This window comes from Anabrus simplex, chromosome 1 (genome assembly GCF_040414725.1).
Source record: "Anabrus simplex isolate iqAnaSimp1 chromosome 1, ASM4041472v1, whole genome shotgun sequence".
NCBI lineage: Eukaryota > Metazoa > Arthropoda > Insecta > Orthoptera > Tettigoniidae > Anabrus > Anabrus simplex.
This window is the reverse complement of record NC_090265.1, coordinates 1,636,082,551-1,636,106,133: the sequence shown is the minus strand read 5'-3', so window position 1 is coordinate 1,636,106,133 and position 23,583 is coordinate 1,636,082,551. Positions and strand designations below refer to the sequence as shown.

At 39.8% G+C, this 23,583-nt stretch overlaps 1 protein-coding gene across 1 annotated transcript in view; it reads right to left on the bottom strand.

Moving 5' to 3' along the window:
- LOC136858634 (myrosinase 1) overlaps positions 1–23,259 on the bottom strand; it is a 59,723-nt gene extending 36,464 nt beyond the window's left edge. Inside the window, exons 1-5 of the mRNA XM_067138335.2 lie at positions 23,131–23,259; positions 18,521–18,654; positions 18,297–18,431; positions 15,901–16,023; positions 6,651–6,834 (exon numbers count right to left, since the gene is read on the bottom strand). Of these exons, the coding sequence (XP_066994436.2) occupies positions 6,651–6,834; positions 15,901–16,023; positions 18,297–18,431; positions 18,521–18,628 (550 nt within the window). The 5' untranslated portion in view covers positions 18,629–18,654; positions 23,131–23,259. The remainder of the gene's footprint in view (positions 1–6,650; positions 6,835–15,900; positions 16,024–18,296; positions 18,432–18,520; positions 18,655–23,130) is intronic.
- Positions 23,260–23,583: the final 324 nt, after the last annotated feature.

Genomic DNA, 23,583 nt, shown 5'->3' with positions numbered 1-23,583 from the left:
CAATAGATTTGTTTTGTCTGGCAAAATAAAACATTACGCCCTCTATTCCTTCTAACCAAAAAAATTATATTTACGTGTGCGGAATTAAAGTAAAAATACTACAATTGAAACTTCTACTAAACAATACAATATTATAATGAATAATAACAATAAATAAGAAACAGATGATGATGATGAATATGATGATAACGATTTATACAATTGTAGCCTGACTATAGCAAAATGTTAACTTAGCCTTCTTTCTTCATCCGTTTACCCTACGGACTAAACGAGATATCCGACCAATAACCCCTCAAGGGCAGTGCCCTGGAGCGTGAAACTTTGGGCCGGGGTACAATTGGGAAGGAGGGCCAGTACTTTACCCATGTGACCTCACCTGCTATGTTCAACAGGGGCCTTGTGGGGGAAGATTGGAAGGTATAAGCAAGAAAGAGGGAAGGAACTGGCCGTGGCCTTTACGTTAGGTACCATCCCGGCATTTTCCTGGAGAAGAAGTGGGAAACCATGCTAAACCACTTCGAGGATGGCTGAGCTGGGAATCGAAACCCATCTGTTCAGTTGACTTCCCGAGGCTGAGTGAGCCCCGTTCCAGTCCACGTACCACTTTTCAAATTTCATGGCAGAGCTGAGAATCGAACCCGAGCCTGGGGGGCGGGTAATCACACTATTAACTACACCACGGAGGTGGACTGCAGTCATAGATACCAATGTTAATTGTTTGACTTCCCGTCTTGGAACATCATATTACACATTCTTACTTGAATTCGAACAGTTTCTACTTGGGAGTGATTGAAACCGTGACAAAATTTTACACCTCCATGAAGATGATGCTGACTCTGATCGTCTTTTGCTTCATAGAGTAATGTTTCATAAATCTTTGTTGAATGAATGAAAAAATTGTTAACTAGGAGGACATTACCAATCACTTCAAGAAAGTAGTTCATCTTAAAGATGTCCGGCTCAGAGGCTCTGGCCTTTGATCCAGAGAGACCCGAGTTCGATTTTCAGCCGGGTTGGGAACTTTAATTGGTATGTGTACCAGTCTTCATAATTAGATGTAATCTTAGGTAGAGCCCCATCCTCACAGATATACAGGTCACCTATAGGCTCTCTACTAGAAAAAATACCTGCACCAGACCTCTCCGGACGTCGTACGCTATTATTATCTTAAGGGTTTTTTTCTCAGAACTGCTCAGTTTAAACAAAAACTTGTGATGACAATTTCCGTGAAAATTTCAATAGCTGAGAAATTTTTGTCAGGTCTTAAAATACGACAGAACAGCCATCAGAGGTTAAATTAATTGAGCCTTCTGCATATGGGCCTGCACAAGGAGGCTATTAAGTGTTAATTCTGGAGAAGGTGGCAGATTATTTTATATCAAGAAATGAGTTTAGAAAGCGGGCATTCCTTCAGAGAACTAAATTTCCCAATGGAGACTGTTCAGGCGATACAGCTGATGGTAGAGCTTTTCACATTTCGTGTCATTATATGAACAATATACAGTAATAGGACATTTATTCAGAAAATGTGTCCCTGACGCAAGTTCTGCTTTTTTTTTAATTTTATTTTTTAACTTGTGATCATTTTTATAGCTTCGTACATATGACCTTAGTTAAAAATATTTATTTATGAATCAAGTTCTATTTTTCTGTTTCATCATCATCATCATCATCTGTTTATCCTCCAGGTTCGGCTTTTCCCTCGGACTCAGCGAGGGATCCCACCTCTACCGCCTCAAGGGCAGTGTCCTGGAGCTTCAGACTCTTGGTCGGGGGATACAACTGGGGAGAATGACCAGTACCTCGCCCAGGCGGCCTCATCTGCTATGCTGAACAGGGGTCTTGTGGAGGGATGGGAAGATTGGAAGGGATAGGCAAGGAAGAGGGAAGGAAGCGGCCGTGGCCTTAAGTTAGGTACCATCCCGGCATTCGCCTGGGGGAGAAGTGGGAAACCACGGAAAACCACTTCCAGGATGGCTGAGGTGGGAATCGAACCGTCCTCTACTCAGTTGACCTCCCGAGGCTGAGTGGACCCCGTTCCAACCCTCGTACCACTTTTCAAATTTCGTGGCAGAGCCGGGAATCGAACCCGGGCCTCCGGGGGTGGCAGCTAATCACGCTAACCACTACACCACAGAGGCGGACATTTTTCTGTTTACTTGTGAATATTATTGAAAACTCCGTACACAAGACTAGTTCAAGATGTGCGTGAGAAACTAAGCTCTATTATTGTTATGTTTTTCTGTGTTTGTTTGTGAATACTGGTAATATTTAGGAATGTTTGTGTTAATAGTTGATCATCATTTCACATGCCGTTGTTCATGTCATAGATGAACCCCCTCCCCTCCAATAATTACCCAAAGTCAGTGCGCCTGAGACAATGTAAATTATCTGAAACTACAATGACAAGTTTGTCGTAAAATATGAAGGTATTTAAAACAATTTTACTGTCCCATATATTAACAAGTCATAATAAAAGAAATACCACCGGGCGAGTTGGCCGTGCGCGTAGAGGCGCGCGGCTGTGAGCTTGCATCCGGGAGTTAGTAGGTTCGAATCCCACTGTCGGCAGCCCTGAAAATGGTTTTCCGTGGTTTCCCATTTCACACCAGGCAAATGCTGGGGCTGTACCTTAATTAAGGCCACGGCCACTTCCTTCCAACTCCAAGACCTTTCCTATCCCATCGTCGCTATAAGACCTATCGGTGTCGGTGCGACGTAAAGCCCCTAGCAAAAAAAGAAATACTCGCCCTTTTTTAATTTTAATTCAATGCATTAATACTACTACATGAATATTACATATTTTAAGTTATGAATATTGCATTCGGGAGGTCGGTAGTGCAGAGTGGGTCTCTGCCCATAATGGCCGCGGCTGGTCCGTGGTCCAACAGCTCTGAACTCTGACCGGCCAACCGAGCAGAGGAGGGGTGGCCACGGCCCTACCGTGGCTCTACGCCTCTGCATGCGGGAGACGAGACAGGGCTGACTCTCACGGATGGCCCCAGCCGTTGGCTATCCTGAAAATGGTTTTCCGTAGTTTTCCATTCTCCTGCACTAAGCTTAATGCCGGGACAGTTCCTTGTATAGGCCACGGCTGCCAACCCGCTCAAATTCTCCGAGCATCTCCTTCACCGTAACAAATCTCCCGGCCTGAGAGACGGCGTCACCATCTAAGAGGCCCGCCTCCCCCTTCAGGGGAGGAATGAAAAAAAATTTGGTAGAAGTAGTAGTAGCATTCGGGAGATAGTGGATTCGAACCTCACTCTCGGCAGCCCTAAAGATGGTTTTCTGTGGCTTCCTATTTTCACACCAGGCAAATGCTGGGGCTGTAACTTAATTAAGGCCATAGCCACTTCGTTCCTACTCCTAGCCCTTTCCTGTACTATCGTTGCCATAACACCTATCTGTGTCGTTGTAAAAGGTAAAAAAATAAAAATACATATTTCACTGATATTTACTACATACGTAAGTAAATATTTGGCACTTCGACATTACACAAAAATACGGGTCCTACTCATTACTTTGCGAGTTGACCTTGTTCCTAATGATATATGCGCCACTGGCCAATACTTTTTCGACATCATCACGATATATTGGCCACGAACTCCGTTTGAATATATAGAAAACTCAAAGGAACCTGCCAAACTCACTCCAACCTGCCAAAGATCAGGCATCAGACTGACCTCGGGACTGGGAGAGATGCGACATTTAAAATCCGAGTTAAGTCGTGATTTGTACGGTGGAAAATGTGTAGAATTCCGAGTTAATTCAGACCTGGATGGTTAAGAAAAATTGATATAAACTAAAAGGACATTTAAATTTACTCTCGAGAATGTGAAAATAAGAAATAAACGGCGTATGGCTTATGGTGCAGGTCTTTAGAGTTGACGCCCTATAGGTGGCCTGCGTCTATGTGAATTCAAATACTGAAGGTGGCAAAAGCATCCAGCCCCCGTGCCAGAGGAATTAAACAGTGAGAGTTAAAACCCACGACCCATCCGGAAATCGAACCCGGGAACCATTGGGCCAGAGGCTATCAAGCTGAGCATTTAGCCATAGAGCCGGACAAGAGTAGGACACTTATGACAATACGAGATCAACGATAGGCATGTCTACTTACAGCGCTGCAATTCCCACTTTATTCCCACTATTCGACAACAAATTCGTCGCATGTGGTCTACGGAATAGGAAACATCTAAACTGCACAAAGGTAGAACTTATGCTTTCGTACAACCTAACATCCCTCCTAAGCCATGATATTATGAGTTTCATCGATCACGAGGTCTAATGGTTTCAGTAATCGGAATGAAGCTAAATCATGGATCATTCCCTTCACGTCTACATCGCATAGGAGTTCTGGATTCACCGCGCTGTCGATGTCGGTATGCGGAGGATGGAAATCTCAACCACATTTTGTTTAAAAGTGTGGCCTTAATGATGCTTCTCGAAACCGCTTTCTACTATGTTATCTACAAGTGCCGTTCCCGACCAGCGCTGCATTCAGTGGGGACGCGCGATGTTTTGAAAAGTGTTATCACACTCCTTCTGAGAGTACACTGTTATTATCGCTCGCACCGCAGCATTTTTATGAGCAGTACAGATGTCATTTCATAAAAGTGAAAGACTTGATAATTGATATTACTTTTGTATACGATAACATCATTTGAAAATGATGAAATGGCAAATAATATATTGAACACTAGTGAGCATCAAAATTATAGAGAGTAGCAGTCTCAATTATGCACTAATTGAAAATAGTTCACATCATGGAAAACGTATGGCAGGCTACTCATGCACTCATAGACATCTATTTAAAGTGCTGACAATATATCTGCTATTTTTTACTAGCTTATTATGCTCGTCAGTTTCCTTTGTGTAATCTATACTCAAACCCACTCAAACAGAGCTCTATTCTGGACCTTCCGAACTGAATCTTATCGGCAACAGCGTTGATGAGTGCTTGAGAAACCTCATGGCACCTTTTTAAAACTCTGAAATTGTCTAAATTGTCCACACCGTCTTTAATCCAAGCATTAGTTTCTGAGGGAAATAGAATTCATGGCCAACATTTCAGTTTATTCATTTTTGCACAACCACATAACCAGTCCAGATTTATAAACCACGAGTCATGAAAATAACGTACTGTTCTTTTCGATTCCTGAATAACATTTTAAGAGAAGGCGTGGGTCTACTTTTTTCAATTATATTTTTAATTTCTTCAAAAGTTCTTAACGAAAATGGCTTGTTCATTAAGCTTTCTACTATACACCAACATTCTGGGCCCTCAAACTCATTTATTTTCGAGTTGGAAACGACAGCACTCATTTTAATGTTTAATACGTTGTGCAGTCCTATAGGCTATCCTTACCTAGCACAAATGAAATATGAATTCACACTTTAACAAGATAAGTCACATCGTATTATAATAGAGCTGTTGAGCGCGGCGGAACGAACGAAGGGAACAGCTCAGCACCGACGTTATAAGCCTTTGTTTCCACTTTCCACTGTGGTAACACGACCGGAGAACGTAGCGGGATATATCTCAGTGTCGAGGGAAAAGGGGCCTTGCTTGGCGCAGGCGCAGTAATACTCGGTTAGCTGTTAGAAGAGATTCAAAGCGTAACCACTGCATGGAGTGGTAACAGCCTCTCGCTCAGCTTTGACCGTGGCCAGCTGCTCGCGACACGTCCCGGCGAAGAAACAATAATATTAAATATTAATATTCTAAATTCCATTTTTATATTTTCAAACTGTTACCAGTGATAAAAGTGGATACTAGCACGCTTCGCCAATGGATGCATTGGTGTTGTTAGGTGAAAACAATTTAGTTCTCAATGCTGTGATGGACTTTCTGAGAACCGCGAATATAAGAATTTGACTTTGTGCTAATCGCCTTGTTGCCAGTGTTTTGTTTGTTCTCTCCCTCTCCTCCCGAAAGAGAGATTCAGTATGGTTTTATATACTTGAAGAATGTGGACGATTTGGTTTCTATTTCTTATATATACTTTGCGCTGACAATATTTTTGTATGTGTGCTGTGAGTGTTCATTGTACATGGATGATGACCAAATGTTGTTACAACAAAGGTCAGTTAAGTATAAAAGAAGATAGGCAAGCTATGTGGGATTTTTGTCGGGGTGGGGGTGGGGGGGGTGAGTGAAGCAGGCGTGGGGGTGAAGGGGTCGCGTGACTGATGATGTCACAAGCGCGGGAAATTTTAATGGTGTGCCAACCTGATAGAGGGAGGGAGTGCCAATCTTACAGACCCACGCTCGCTTCCTATAAGACCCTAGGCTTGTGTTCCTAGGCAAAATGGCGGCTATACATGGGGACAAATGGTAACAGTTCGGCAGGTTCTTCTTTTTCTCATTATTATTAATCGCCTGCTCTTCCCTACACCAGCTTGTAGACTTCCGGCGTAAGGGCTTGGTGACGAGCTTGGGCTGCGTACGCTGGCATAAACGTACGCTCTGGTTGAGTGTAGGGTTGACTTCACGCTGACCACGCGTTAACCTAACCTAACCGGCTGCCCTTATCTACACCAGCTTTTAGGCTTCAGAAGCAAGGGCCACTTCGATCAGGAGTTCCGGCTATGTGTGCAGGATTAACCTGCTGTGGAGAGAAGGATAGAAACAGTTAGACCCCACTCACCTTGCTGCTTGGCGCGGTACTGCTCATCGTAGAGGTGATACGCTCTAGCATGAGCAATGAGCGAGTTGTGATTGGCGAGGTAGTCCCCAACACCTGGCTTATTGACTGAGGGCGCTAGTCCACCTTGCGATGCATAACCAGACACGAAAGACGCAGGCTCATTTAGCGTAATCCACCATTTCACCTGAAACCAACAATAACATTTTTCTGTTACAATTAGAAGTATTAGTACCAATGTGTAGTTGTGCAATGCTTTCAAATCCCGCAGCTTTAGTCGAATTTTTGATGAGTGTAAAACGTTCATTCAGCTCTTAAAATGGTGCGATGTCACCAGGTAAAAGATCTCTCGTGAAATATTTGTTGTTCACGCGACAAAATTATTAAAATTCAGCCCTGTTTACAGTTAGGTTTATCTGCCTATTAGTAGCCTACAATAAAAATGTATAGCCCAAAGTAACATGAAGTGTCGAATCAAAAAAGCTTGCACACTCTAGACGAGGCCATATGACGGTGATAAAAATCATCCATCTGCTGGCCGGGTCTTCTTGGAATATAAGCTCCTCCATCTCCTTTTGTCTTCCCACTACTCCCTCTTCACTCTTGCCCATTCCTTTTCCTCTTCTCTGCACACACTCCTGCACTCCTTTTATCCACCTGTCTCTTGGTCTTCAACTTGGTACTTTTCCTGTTATCTCCATTTCATGGATCCTCCTGGATATCCTTTCCTCTGTCATTCTCTTCATGTGTCCATACCATCTACGTCTAGATGCCTCTATCCTGTTCTGCAGTGGCTCCTCTTTTACTATAGGCTATATCTAACCTTCGTACTTCTCATCTTCTCCATTAATGTCACTCCTATCTTCCGTCTCAGAAATTTCATTTCGCTTTACTGTATCCTAGTCATGGCTCTCTGCTTCATTACCCAAGCTTCTGCTGCTTACGTCAGAATAGATACATTGTACGTCCTGTATATCATTCTTTTGCTGCTCTGCCGGACATCTTTGCTCCAAACCAGGCTTCTGCCACATTTCAGGAAAGCTCCTGCTTGTCTTCCACGCTCGATTATGTCCTTATAATTTCTTCCACTTTCCTTTATGATACTTCCCAGGAAACTGAAATTCTCTGCCATCCTAAACTGTTTCCCTCCAAGCGTTATCCCATATGATGATTATGATTCAGATGATGATGATAATTATTATTATTGTCCGACTCCTTGTTTGAATGGTCACCGTACTGCTCTTCGGTTCAGACGGTCCCGGGTTCGATTCCCGGCCACATCGGGGATTTTAATAGCTTCAGATTAATTCTTCTGGCTCGGGGACTGGGTGTTTGTGTCTGTCCCAATTCTCTCTTATTTATATTCAGACAACGCAAAACATTACCAGCCACTAGAGAAACAATAGCGATTACATCCCTCCATATAGCGTTGGTGTTAGGATGGGCATCCGACAGTAAAATAGTGCCAAATCCAAAGGTGCGATTCGCACCTGCGACCCCACAAGTGTGGGAAAAGCGGTAGAATTATTATTATTATTATTATTATTATTATTATTATTATTATTATTATTATTATTATTATTATTATTATTATTATTATTATACATATCAGGATGTGGATGAGGCTGTGGATTTCCTTTACTCGTCAATATATAGATGCTTCGATAATTGCATACCTAAGGGTCAAGTCATTAAAAAATCGAAAGTTCCAGTCTGGTTCAATCACGATATCATTCAGATAATCAAAAAGAAAAGGAAGTGTGCCAAAAAGAGGAAATTCTCTAGGTACTATGATGAACGTTTCAAACAGCTCAGATCTGACTTGAAAGTAAAAATAAATTCCGCATATAGAAATTACATCAGTGAATTAGAGGTTATTTTAAAACGTGATATAACACATTTCTGGAGGCACATTAAAAATAAGCGATTCACGAGATCAGGACGAACTTCGTTCGAGTATAATGGTGAGAGCTACGAAGGCGATAATGTTGTTCATGGCTTTGCTCGATATTTTTCGTCAGTTTACGTCAGATCAGATTTTAATTATATACTAGATAATTTGGCTTTAGATGACATTCCTCTATTTCCCTCTGTTGATATATTACATGTCAGTGAGATATCTGTTGAAGAGGTGAAAAAGGCTATTAATGGTAAACTAAAGCCTAAAAGATCGAGTGGTCCTGATGGCATACCTCCATATATAATTAAGGATTGTGCCGATTTATTGGCTAATCAATTAACTTTCATTTTTAATCTTTCTATTCGCACTTCATCCTTTCCTGAGAAATGGAAAGTCGCTAAAGTTACGCCCATTTTTAAGACAGGCAGTTTTGTGATGATATCTAATTATCGTCCAGTGTGCATTATCAACGCTGTAGCTAAAGTATACGAACATATATTGCACGGTAAGATTTATAACCATGTTAAGATTACTCTGTCTGAATTTCAACATGGATTTGTACCTAACAGATCAGTTATCACCAATCTTCTGGGTTATACTCAAAATTTGTATGATGCAATTAATACCAACGGAAAGACTGATGTTGTTTATATGGATTTAGAAAAGGCATTCGATAAAGTCGACCATAGAATTTTAATTACAAAAATGTATAAATTTGTTTTTTTCTAAACAGCTGTTGCAGTTAATGTGTTCATATTTAAAAAATCGACAGCAGTTTGTTTATTTTAACAATGGAATTTCAGATAATTTTATCAGTCCTTCTGGTGTTCCGCAAGGTTCAAATCTTGGACCTCTCTTGTTTTTAATTCTAATTAATGATCTACCAGACAATATTTACCACTCTAACTGTTTACTTTTTGCAGATGATTTGAAACTTTTCAAATATATTAGTGACCATCAAGACCAGGACGAGTTGCAAAAGGACATTAATAATGTCATTTCTTGGTGTAATTTTTGACAGTAAGCTAATGTTCAAAGATCATATTAATACAATAACAAAGAATGCTAACCGAATGCTAGGATTTCTGATAAGCACTTCGAGACCATTTACCCAGCCGTCTGTACTGAATAAATTATACATTACCTTAGTACGGAGCATACTGGAATATTCTGTAATAATTTGGAGCCCGTATACAAAGCAACAAGTGAATGCTATTGAAATTGTATAAAACAAGTTCGTACGTTATCTTTATTTCAAAACTTTTAACACTTTTTGCCCTTTCGACACATCAACCCAGTTATTAAGGAATGTATTTCTATTTCCTTCATTGAAAATCAGACGGTCCCTAATTTCTATACAAATACTAAGAACAATTGTAACAGGACGATTTGATTCTATGGATCTGTTAAAACGCATTTCATTCCATGTTCCGCAGACAAGATCACGTCAGCACCAATTATTTTATGTTCAAAGGTCAAAAACTTTGCATCAGTCAAATTCACCGTTTGTAAAAATGACAGCGCTTTATAATACTATAACCAAAGAAGTCGATATATTCACCGAATCGGATAATGAATTCAATAAAAAACTAGAAGCCTGCCTTTACAATTTGTAAATTTTTAATAATTCCTTCTTTCTGGTACTCACCATATTTCCCAGTGTACTCATTCGTGTTTTAAGTTTCTTTGTTTTTTTGGTATTGTCTTTTGCTTTGTATTACCGTGTGATATCGTAGTGAATTTTTCATTTCCTATAAATTGTAAATGGTATCAGATATAATGTTAATTTTGTTCTTTTTCTTTTTGTTGATTTTTAACTTTGATTTTGTTAAACTTTAACTTCATAGATACAGATTGTTAATGAATGTCAAGAAGGTACTTAATTGGGTGTAAAACCTGTGTACTTTCAGATCAATAAATAAATAAATAAATAAATAAATAAATAAATAAATAAATAAATAAATAAATAAATAAATAAATAAATAAATAAATAAATAAATAAATAAATAAATAAATAAATAAATATCTCTGCAATTATTATTATTATTATTATTATTATTATTATTATTATTATTATTATTATTATTATTATTATTATTACAATATTTTGTAAGAAAGAAGTGAGTTCTTGTCGTAGACTATCTTTGTACTTCTCTGTTTTCAGACTCACTTTGCTATACGAGAGTGAAAGCTGGGTAAACTCAAGATAACTTATTCATAAGAGAGAAGTAAGGTACTCGAAAGTGGCGATAATGATTTCAGGTACCAACAGTTGTAAATAATGACAAGAGGTTAGTCTTCTTCGAATGCGGATATAAAGGCTAACTCAAGAATATGTGTTTGATGAAGATGTACGCATAAAATAGTTGCGTTGATGGGATCATGTAAGGTGGATGGAGGTGGATGTGATTCCTAGGAGTATGACGAACCCGACCATGGAAGGTAAGAGAAGTAGGAGCAGACCAAGCTGACGACGGTTAGTCTCAGTTGTTAATGTTCTAATAATAAGATATATTTTCAAGTATAATATTGTGGAGGTGTTTAATTAATTAGAGTATTTCAGAATGAACACTGAAAGGCATAACAGTCTATAATGAAGTTGTATGCATCTATATCAAATGTATTGTAACATGATATGCTCGAGCTATCTAGAGCCTGGATTTTTTGTCAACAAAAGTTTAGAATGGAAACTTAATAATGTGGGTACAAGTATAATCTAATGTTGACATTGAGGCTTTCACGGCCCGTACATGTACACATGATATGGGCTTTTGGGCTTATGCCGTGTCATGAAAACCAGGAGAAACTCTTTAAGTTTCGCAGAAAACTTTGCTCTGTATCCTCGTAAGAAAATCTCAGCTGTTCACGAGGATGTCTTTTACAATAATGAGTGTTTGAATTGAAGATTGTTTTACAGTTGGAGCTGTAGCGGTACGCTCGTTTGTCACCAGTTGGCTTGCTGTATGCTGGCACAGCGCTCCAACCGGGAGCTGACGACAACATAAAGCTCCAATCACGGCCGACTAAATGCGTCGCTCTAGCTACAGCGAAGGATCCAGTCGGCCGTGCTCCAATTAATATGTTCATCACACTGTGTGTGCATGACGAGTAATAGAGAGGACATCAGATGAATCATGGACGAATGTGGTAGAAGAAATAAAAAAATAGAAACTAATAAAGTAAAATGCAACGAAAGACACCAGGATAGAATAGGACAGAGCTGAAGAATGAAGAGAAAGTATGTTTAGAAAACCAGAGGATGATAATGATGTGGACGTTGTGAGAGGGGCGGGGGCATAACCGGTTTATACACGTTATGAAATTATGACATTATCACATATAACACATACCTTCGAAAGAACCAACCGGTGATGACGAACTTACGAATTTGAAAAACACCGAAACTAAAGAACAGTAGAGAAGGGACAGGGAAGAGAACTACCTACGTAAGTCCTAAGCAAGTTGCTTCAGCCTCATATAGGACGTACTGAATCGTGCGTCTAGGATAATACGAGAAGCTATTGAAATACGTAAAAATCCTAACAATTTCAACAGGGACACTGGCTATCAATTAAGCAATACGTGGTTGTTAGCCACTAAGGATTTACGTAGGTAGTTAGCTTCCTTGACCTTTGTCCTTCGCATATTGTTATTTAGCTTCGGTGTTTTTCAAATTCGTAAGTTCGTCATTACCAGTTGGTTCATTCCAAGGTATGTGTTATGTGATAATGGCATACTTTCATAACGTGTGTACACCGGTTATGTCCCCCACCCCTCGCACCGTGCCACATCATTATCATCCCTTGGTTTTCTCCACATACTTTCTGTTCATTCTGCAGCTCTGTTCTATTCTATCCTGGTGTATTTCGTTGCATTTTATTAGTTTCTGTTTTCGTCTTCTACCACATTCGTCCCTGATTCGTCTGATGTCCTCTCCCCACGCAAACGCGGTGTGATGAACATCTTAACTGGAGCTGAATGTTGCCGTCAGCTCCCGCTTGGAGCACTGTGCCAGCATACAGCGAGCCACCTGGTGACGAACGAGCGTACCGCTACAGCTCCAACGGTAAAACAATCTTCAATTCAAACCCTCATTATTGTAGAAATCTTCCTCGTGAACAGTCGAGATTTCCTTCTGAAGACGCGGAGCAAAGTTGTCTTGGAAACGTAGAGTTTCACCTTGTTTTCTTGAGAAGCATACATCCAAAAGTTCATAAAATGCATCCTGTACAACCGTTCTGCTATGTGCTGTGCATAAACATAGGGGTGCTACCCATCAGGTCCCCTAGAATTTATGTTACTCTCGCTACATAACGGAAGAAGGGATGCGCTATACTTCCTAATAACCAAATTAATTTGCATTCTAACCTATAACTGCCTTAAAATCCGGGCTAAAATAATTAACTATCTATATCGCTAGGTGACCAGCCAGATAAGTTAGTTCGTGAAAAATAACAAAATAATAACATTACAAGTAACTAATGAGTATTTATTTATTTCAATTTTGATTTTAGTTATTTAGTGGCGTGTTTTTGTCCACTACGAACGCACGCATCTCTCTCTAATGATAATAATAATAATTTTATTGACTTTACGTCCCGCTAACCACTTTCACAGTTTAAGGTTTCGGAATTTAGTCCCTCAAGAGTTCGTTTACATGCCAGTACATCTACTGACACGAGGCTGACATAAATAAACACCTTCAAATGGCAGCGGAGTGAGGCATGATGGAACCTGGCAAGTTGAGATTAGAAGGCCAGAGCCTCAACCGCCTGAGTCATTCAGTCCGGCTCATCTCTCTTTGTACTCATCATCAACCACTCGTAAATGAAACTGTATTGAATTAGCTATCTACATACATACATTATCATTATAGACTGTTATGCCTTTCAGCGTTCAGTCTGCAAGCCTCTGTGAATTTACTAAACGTCGCCACAATCCTCGATTTGCAACTAGTGTTGTGGCCTCATTTAGTTCTATACCTCTTATCTTTAAATCGTTAGAAACACAGTCTAACCATCGTCGTCTTGGTCTCCCTCTACTTCTCTCACCCTCCATAGCAGAGTCCATTATTCTCCTAGGTAACCTAGCCTCCTCCATTCGCCTCACATGACCCCACCACTGAAGCCGGTTTATGCGTACAGCCTCATCCATCGAGTTCATTCCTAAATTAACCTTTATCTCCTCATTCCGAGTACCATCCTGCCATTGTTCCCACCTGTATGTACCAGCAATCATTCTTGCTACTTTCATGTCTGTTACTGCTAACTTATGAATAAGATATCCTGAGTCCACCCAGCTTTCGCTCCCGTAAAGCAAAGTTGGTCTGAAAACAGACCGATGTAAAGATAGTTTCGTCTGGGAGCTGACTTCCTTCTTACAGAATACTGTTGATAGCAGCTGCGAACTCACTGCATTAGCTTTACTACACCTTGATTCAATCTCACTTACTATATTACCATCCTGGGAGAACACACAACCTAAATACTTGAAATTACCGACCTGTTCTAGCTTTGTATCACCAATCTGACATTCATTTCTGTTGAATTTCTTACCTACTGTCATCAATTTAGTCTTCGAGAGGCTAATTTTCATACCATACTCATTGCACCTATTTTCAAGTTCCAAGATATTAGACTGCAGGCTTTCGGCTCAATCTGCCATTAAGACCAAGTCGTCAGCATAGGCCAAACTGCTTACTACATTTCCACCTAACTGAATCCCTCCCTGCCATTTTATACCTTTCAGCAGACGAACCATGTAAACTACGAACAGCAAAGGTAAAGACTACAGCCTTGTCTAGCCCCTGTAAGTACCCTGAACCAAGAACTCATTCTACCATCAATTCTCACTGAAGCCCAATTGTCAACATAAATGCCTTTGATTGATTTTAATAATCTACCTTTAATTCCATAGTTCCCCAGTATAGTGAACATCTTTTTCCTCGGTACCCTGTCATATGCTTTCTCTAGATCTACGAAACATAAACACAACTGCCTATTCCTCTCGTAGCATTTTTCAATTACCTGGCGCATACTGAAAATCTGATCCTGACAGACTCTCTGTGGTCTGAAACCACACTGGTTTTCATCCAACTTCCTCTCAACGACCGATCGCACCCTCCCTTCCAAGATGCCAGTGAATACTTTGTCTGGTATTCTAATCAATGAGATACCTCGATTACCAACACTCCACGCTAATTTTACTACTCTATGAAGCCATTTCATACCTGTCTTCCCACTATACTTCACCATTTCAGGTCTAATTTCACCTATTGCTGCTGCCTTATGACAATGGAGTTTATTTACCATCCTTTCCACTTCCTCAAGCATAATTTCACCAACATCATCTTCCTCCTCCCCATGAGCTTGGCTGTTTGAAATACCCCCAGGATGATTTCGTTTTACATTGAGAAGATGTTCAAAATATTCCCTCTACCTCTCCAGCGATTTCGTAGATATCTAAAATGTCTTTCATTTTCAGCCCGTTTGGCAATGTCCCGAAAACGCTGCGAAACGGTCATTCCCGTGTCCTCACACGTATTTTCGTTTAGCTATTGTACTGTACTTCATCAGGAGGTGAGTATACTGAGTCTTTTGGACCTTCTCCGTTGAGAGACTGAAGTATTTATAAGCAATGAATTTTCAATATTCAGAATAGACTAAATTAAAAGTAAACAAAAGAGTTGTTATTGCAAAGTGTGCGTAAAATATACAACGTAATGGAAATGGCAAATACATGCTAGAATGGTAAGGGCTGGATTCTGGTGGGGTGTGGGATGATTCTTCCCGTAGTCGTCTTTTGTTGAGTGCGTTGACGAATAATGGCTATAAAATATATATCCTACGACTTAGGCGGAGAATTAAATAGCTCTCCTTTCGTTGTTAGCTATTAGTTTTATTTGCACATATTTCGATTCGCTTCTTCCTTATGTGTTTTCCTTTTTTTATTCCAATTTGGTTTCTTTATCTCAGGCTCGTTTAGTTTACTCTGTTTTTGGTTTGTTTAGTTTAGCATTGCTTTTATATTCGATGGTTTGGTTTTATTATGCTTCGCATATTTTGTGTTCCTTTGTTGTTTTTATTTTACTAAGTTCATTTATTCTTTATCATTATTTTCTTCTCTTTGTTTATCGTTATGCCACGCCACATCACGTCGCGTTTTGTTTGGTTTCGTATTGTTTGGTTTGTTTTTGCTTGAATTTGATTTGTTTTAAGTTTTCTTTTTTTTTCTATTTGGCTTTTGTTTTAGTTTTGTTTTGTAGTCCTACATGAACTGACCCTGACCTATTATAAAAGTGATGTGATATTTTCTGAAGTTGAAACGTCACTTTATACAGTCAGACGAACTCACTCGATCACCGAAGTTCTCATACAACACCCTGGCGTAGTCCTCGAAGTAGTCAGCAATGATGGGGTTGGCCCATCCTCCAAGGTCTTGCAGCCACTGAGGGAGATCCCAGTGGTACATGGTGACCTGTGAGCAGAAAAATAGCAATCAGACCTCTCTCACCAGAATTCGACTATATATTTCACCTTACTCGGTGGAAAATCTGGTGACAAAGAGAACAAGAGAAGAGTTGAAATAAGAAGGAGAATTAAGATATAATAATAATAATAATAATAATAATAATAATAATAATAATAATAATAATATATGCCTCAAAAATATTACCAACAGTTCTGCCAAGTTGTGGTATGCCAGAACTCCATTCTCGCAGGAGTCCTTTTATATGCCAGTAAATTTTCCCACAAGAAATAACGTAACTAACCAAACGGGCTAAAACATTCCTGATTACCTCTAGGATCTATAGTAGAACCCATCATATGGTTTGAAATGTGACAGTCATGGATAACCTTTCCAAATATGGCCGACGGACAGGGGGAGGGCCATTCTGGAGTATTATCCATGCAGTCTGGGTATCCTGCGTGTTTTTGAATCCCACAGCTAGAGAAATGTAAATCGGGACATTATGACTCTGAAATTCCGAGGAGATGACCAATAAGCATTATTCTCTAGCTCTTAAAACATCCTTTTGTATTCGTTATTTCATTCTTAATTAATTAACAATAAAATCTACCAAGCCTTTGGAACTCGGCTATCAGCCACCAATTGCACAGAAAGACAAGTTAGACCTTAACAACTACAGACGGATCTCCCTGCTATTGTTGAATTACAAGATGCTCTCCAAGGCACCCCTCACGATATCACAGGCCCAAATAAACTCCTGCATAAGAATGTATTAAGCTGTTTTCAGGAAGTCTAGGTCATACTTAGAACAGGTCCTGACCCTCAAAACCATCCTCATCTGCAAGAAGCTAGGTGATTCCCCCTACGTAGCAATCTTCGTCGAATTCTAGAAGGCCTAAGACTCGGTTAAGAGGCAAACCCGTCTTCAAACATTCATTGAACTAGGATTAGATAACAAGACCTAAGTCCTGTGAAAGCGACTCTGACCGATCCGCTTACAAATACGAATTCAGATGGGAGCTATCAAAGAGCTTCGAGACAATTGTTGTTAGGCAAGGGAATAGTTTATATCCAATCCTCTTCACTTGCCAACGGGGGAAAGTCGTTAATGAATGAATGAACACGCCAGCAGGCGGCTCCGGCCTGATAATCAGTTACTGGAAGGGTAAACTAACAGTCAGCTGCCTGACCAAAGACCTGCTAAGAAAGGGAACTGGATATGAAGGATCGATTGATCGTGAGAAATATCATGGGCCGCATCAAAGAGGAAGGTAAATACATAATCGGCCACAGTAATAAACTATGCCAATGACTAGAGAGAATTATAATTGCCACGAGAAGAATGGCTGATCTTCTGTGGTCACGTAGTAAGGATTGAAAAACAGACTCAATATGAGTGTTTACAAAACCAACTTTAGCACAAAGTGGTTTAGAGTAGTTAGAAAAGACGTATAACGAGTATAAATTGACCCCAATAAGATCTACAACAGACATATGTACAGAATGATGATCAAAACATCAGACCCTCCCCCGTCAATAACAGCCAAAACTCTGGGCCTTGAAGTGGGGGTGAAATGGACACAGGTATGAAAAGACACTCACAACGCAAGGAAGAGAGAGTACTAGACTAAGAAAAAGGCCCACCATGCACCCGCTAGAGTTAATGACCACGTGGTCTATAGTTGGCCTAAATGATTCCGATAATAATAATAATAATAATAATAATAATAATAATAATAATAATAATAATATAATAAATATCCTTCAAAAGTAACAGGCGTTATTTACCCTAAAATATTAAACACTTATCAGACACGGCTAATTTGGTACATATGGCAAATTTGAGGGGTCACTGAACTAAGAGTACCTGTAGGAAAAGGTAATGTGACCTTCCATTTGGTGGTATAGTTGACGTACCTAACCACAACCGCATTCAGTTGTCAGAGATTGATGTCAGGTAAGTTTGGAGGCCAATAAATATGTTGGAAGACAGAACTATTTTTCAAAAATCATTTCTGCAGGTGAAATATTGTTCAAGCATTGTTGCCCAGTAAGACTTGATCGCAGTTGAGGAATATAAGCACGGTAGTGATACTAGGCATTAGCCCCAATATAGGAATCACTCACAACTAATTTTCTACCGTACATAGATATTGTATTGTGCTCTATTCAACTGGGCTGGTAACTCTAGATGTCAGCCTCACTGTTCCTCCCGTCTCAAAATTCATTCATACTTAATGCTGCACTCGATATTAACGATGGCTAAAGAATCAACTCACCACTGGCACTATCCCGTTATCCAGCAGCTCATTAATCAGGTTATTGTAGTAGTCCATTCCTGGTTGGTTAATATTGTTCGCTTCTCCGGTTGGCATGATTCGAGGCCACGAGATGGAGAAACGGTAATGGTTCACCTGAAACAGGTCGCAAGTGAGTGAGTGATATAAGTAACAGTACAGTAACTATATATTTCTTTAAAATGATACGAAGGGAATGAACTCACCCCCAGTTCTTTTAGCAGTTTCACGTCCTCTTTGTAGAGATGATATGAGTCACTCGCCACGTCTCCATTCTGCCCAACTGGTGAGTACTCAGGGTGCTCGTGGAACATACGGTCCCAAATGCTTTCTCCTTTACCTGCAACCAGAGATGTGCAATTACGGGCACAAAAACCTTTCCTACATGCGTAAAACCACAAAAATATGCAAAAAACGTGAATTGTATAAAATACTTACAAAACATCATAAAATGAGGTTATTGTTTGCTTTCATACATGTGTAAAACCACTAAAAGTATGTGAAAAGACGTGAATTGCGTAAAATACTTATAAAAACATCACAAAATTTGGTTTCCACTCTGGTTATTAAACATTATGTTTGGCAGAAAACAAAATGGGCTTTAGTACTCTTTCATTCTGAATTGTTACGTGTTACACGTACAATTTATTCTATACTGGAACCAGCACTTGTAGCAAGAGGAATTTACCTGAAACGGCAAAATGTACCAGTGCAATTTATGTGTTGCTATACAAATCTAATCTAATCAAATTCCTATTTCTCCTTCTGGAGCAAGTTACACCTCCATTCGGTACTTTCTTCAGCCAGGTCTTTTACTTCATCCCATTTCTTCCAATCCTAACCAGTTCCGCTCCACCTGTTTGCCTCCAAGCGTCCCTAGGTCTTCCACGCTAACTCTTTCCTATTTGGTTCCATTCCAAAACTTACTGCTGCGTCCTGTTTTCTTAATTAGTTTCCTATTCGCCCCCACTTCATTCTCCTTATTTCTACGTCAGTGGGTTTTTTCTTGATTTCCTTCCACTAGTTTTCGTTTGTGATCACTTCAGGCCACGTTGTATTGATGATATATCGCACACAGCGATTTACGAACACTTGGAGTTGGTGTGTGATTTGTTTAGTGACCTTCACCCATTTACAGCCGTAAAGGAGAGCAGACCTCACGTTGGTATTGAGAAGTCAGATCTAGGTTTTTTTGTAAGAAATGAAATGAAATGTCGTATGGCTTTTAGTGCCGGGATATCCCAGGACGGGTTCGGCTCGCCAGGTGCAGGTCTTTCTATTTGACGCCCGTAGGCAATCTGCGCGTCGTAATGAGGATGGAATGATGATGAAGACAACACATACACCCAGCCCTAGTGCCATTGGAATTAACCAATTAAGGTTAAAATCCCCGAACCGGCCGGGAATCAAACCCGGGACCCTCCGAACCGAAGGCCAGTACGCTGACCGTTCAGCCAACGAGTCGGGCATTTTGTAAGAGGTTACTGTTCTTCCAAATAGGATACAGTAAAATGAACGAACTGTTTGCTTTCCGGATGCGAGCCTTGACATCTTCCTCTGCGCCATCAATCTTTGTTATTGTGCTTCATATGTAGACGAAAGAAAACTAACTTACACTATTTGCTTGCCAGATACAGTTTGCAGTACCATGTTATACAAATGGTGTCATAGTACTGGAAGAGAACCTTTCAGGCATGACAAAACTAAGTCTTACGAATTGTTCTTCTTGCTCCGATTAGCAGGGCTATTACTTCTATATTCCGAAGTCCATACTCTCGGTGGTAGAAATGAGGTGATCGGATTTTTTATTCTCTATTTTTTCATCGTTGGCCTCACTAGGTTCATTGGCGTCAGATTGAAACCGGACTGTTTGTTGGACGAATTATCCATCAGTTTTGTCCCTGCAGACTATCATGTCCATCCTGCGGGTGCTATCGTCGACCGACAAGCCGTGGACTTTTTCGTGCAATATAACCAGAGTCTCTTAGCGTCTGAGCGATGCTGTATTTTTTTATCGCAAGGGTCTGTTAATCGCAGGGTCTTAAGAATAATTCAAGGACATGCGATAGGATTGCCATATCGTTTTGATAATGCCCAGAATGATTTTTTCCAGCAACTTACCTGATGATGCATTCCGCCCGTCGCTGCATGATAAACCACCGTGATGCGTTATACAATGATTTTCTGGAGGGTGTTATTTGAATCAAACAACACTCAATACTCCCATCATACTTAGCCTTTGCATGTAACACTATTCACACCTCGTGAATGTCACTGTTACATTACAAATACAGTAGTTTAAGTGTATAACAAATTCTTCAGTCAAAATGACGAAATGTTATCCAGTGATATTTACAGTGTTGGACGCGAAATTACCCAATTTTAAAAGTTTTATTCTGTTAGCACTTTCTTCCTTATCAGTGTACCGTACACAAATAAACGTGTTTCCTTTCTGCAGTCATATAAACATAAAAATATAACGGAGGAATTTGAAGCTGTTAATAAAACTTCGAAAATAGATCAAAATGAAATGTCGTTATTTAAATATCATTATTCCCTTTCACAGTGACAAATTATGGGTTCTAGGTTCTCTCATATTATAAACTATATTTTTATTACATAATGAAAATAGTTAAAACTTAATACATTAATAGAATTGAAAACGAGTTTAAATAAATTAAAACCAAATTAATTAAGTACTAGTGCAAGACGTAACTAGCAAGAATTTTGTCATGTTTAAATAGTATATGTGAAATTGCAGTTATATCTTTCAAATTTATATAAAGGTGACTGTGTAAACAATTTTTAGAAAATAATAATTCTGTAGAAAGGCAGATATGCAAACGAAATAGAAAGTAACTCCAGTAACGTTAATCCCATTAAAAATTACAGATAAAACTATAAAATGACATTAAGTATTAGAAAATACCCTATACTGTTGTTTCTTTCAGACATTGATAACAGAGATATGTACCATTTAAATTCTGAGTTAGTTTCTTTCCTTATATATGATCACTACGAATAGCTCATTTACTTCGAGTTAAATAGGCCTAAAATAGGATTAGGCAAGATATCATCTTTATTGGTGGTGGTGTTAGTGTTCTAGACCCTTGTATACACTTCATCACGCTTAATGCTTTTAATTAAAATTCTACAAAATTAAAAAATATCACAACTGATAGTAATCAGAAGGGGAGAAAAATAGTGAGAGAAACATCAATAACGAAACCAAAGTACATAATTATAATCTATGAATACACACATATATCTTCACTATAGACTGTTATTTTTTTCAGGGTACAGGCAAAATTATCACTGTATTTCCACCCAACTGTATCCTTTTCTGGCTTTCTATACCATTCAGTAAATGATCTAATGTGTACTATGTTTAGTACTGAAAGTTTACTTCTCGTAAACAACTGCTTCTTTCGACCACCTGATGCATCGGCATTCTCTCTGCTTCATCTGCGCAGCGGGTCGATCTACTCCAAAGGAGATAGCTTCAAATAACGAAATGAAAAGAAGGTAAATAAACGGTGCAATTCTGTTGATGTGCTACTCCAAAGGAAAAAGCCTCGAATAATAAAATTTAAAAGAGGAAAACCATACATAAATGATGCAATTCCGTTATTGTGCAAATCCATTTTCTTTACAATTCAAGTTCAAAATTACTATCACTTTGTTCTACACATACCCCTCATAATATTTGCTTACACAATCTTTCACTAATCCTTCCCATTAATTCACCCAGCTTATCAGGTAAGAAATCAATTTCTTGGATTCTCCTCATACACTAACAGCATACCCATCTAATCGTCCTTACTATACCGTCCCTACCACATTTAAGAACAAACGACATGCAATCGGAACGTTTGCTAATGCTCTATTGTAAGCGAAGTCATAACGTTCTCTCGTGCACAATACTTCAACCCCCACCCACTGAGTGATGAAAGACTCGCCCTGCAGCATACTCCTGACCCGGTGCGCAGGTAGTGTAGAAAATTTGCCGACACGTTAGGAGTTTGGTTTGAAAATCTACTTCTTCGAAGCTCCTGGTGTCTTAGGCTACCCACCTTACTAAGCTGTATGTATCTCTAGCACTCGGTACGTAAAAGCATATATCTGTGTAATTTATGAACACTCATCAAAAACAGCGTTCATTCTCGTACTATTAATAATGCCGAATATTTACGTACTGTGCGTACGTAACTTTAGACGAACTTTCGTGATTTTCCATTTTGTAAGTCAGCAGACATTAAATAGATTTCCTCAAATAGATATGTTATTGTGAGATGATACTGAGAATTTTCGTTGGCGATTGCAGAGTAGGCTTCTCCTTACAAGTGGCCACGGCTGGTCCGTGGTCCGACAGCTCTGCACTCCGACCGACCAACCGAACAGGGGAGGGGTGGTCACGGCTCTAGCGTGGGGCTACACCACTGCATATGGGAGACGGATAAGGGTTGACCTCCACTGAGGGCTGTCCTGAGAATTGTTTGCCATGGTTTTACATGTTCTTGCACTAAGGCGAACGCCGTGACAGTTTCTAGTATAGGCCACGGGTCCCAACCTTTCACCTTCTCCGCACATCTCCATCACTACCAGAAAGCTCTTGGCCTGAGAGATGGCGTCACCGTCTAAGAGGCCCGTTTCCCCCTTCAGGGGAACAATAAAATCAATTTAGTAGAAGCCAGAATTTTCTGCACTTCTCTGCATCTACTGTAAGTACACCAAACTCTGTCCACTAAATTTCTGGAGTCTAGAGCTGCCCCTACCTATGTCTTCTTTAATTTAATGTAACGTAGGACTATCTTACCATCCGCATTCCAGCCTCCCTCCACCTGATACGCAGCGGTAGCAGATCCAAAGAGGAAATTATCTGGAAATCGAGTATTGGCCACTCCAGACCTTGCCGCGCCGTGAGCCAAACCTACTAGCAGTAGACATGTTGAGATTGAGGACCACATCTTGACAGCGGTATCTTATTCAACAGAGTATCGGTTTTATACCACATATTATCTCGATAAGGGGACAAACACTCGTCAAGGACTGGCCATGATAAGATAGAGAAGTGTTTCTGCATGGAGACAATATGCTGTCACATGATTATTTGATTGATGTCCTGCGTGATTTTTCAAATCTAGAATTGGAAGTTTTGTCTTTTCAGAAATACAACAATGAATTGGGGCAATATGATATGAAATTCTCAGAGGTCAGAGCAGCACACAAGCTCATAGAGACGTACTCAAAGACAACATTTACAGAACTG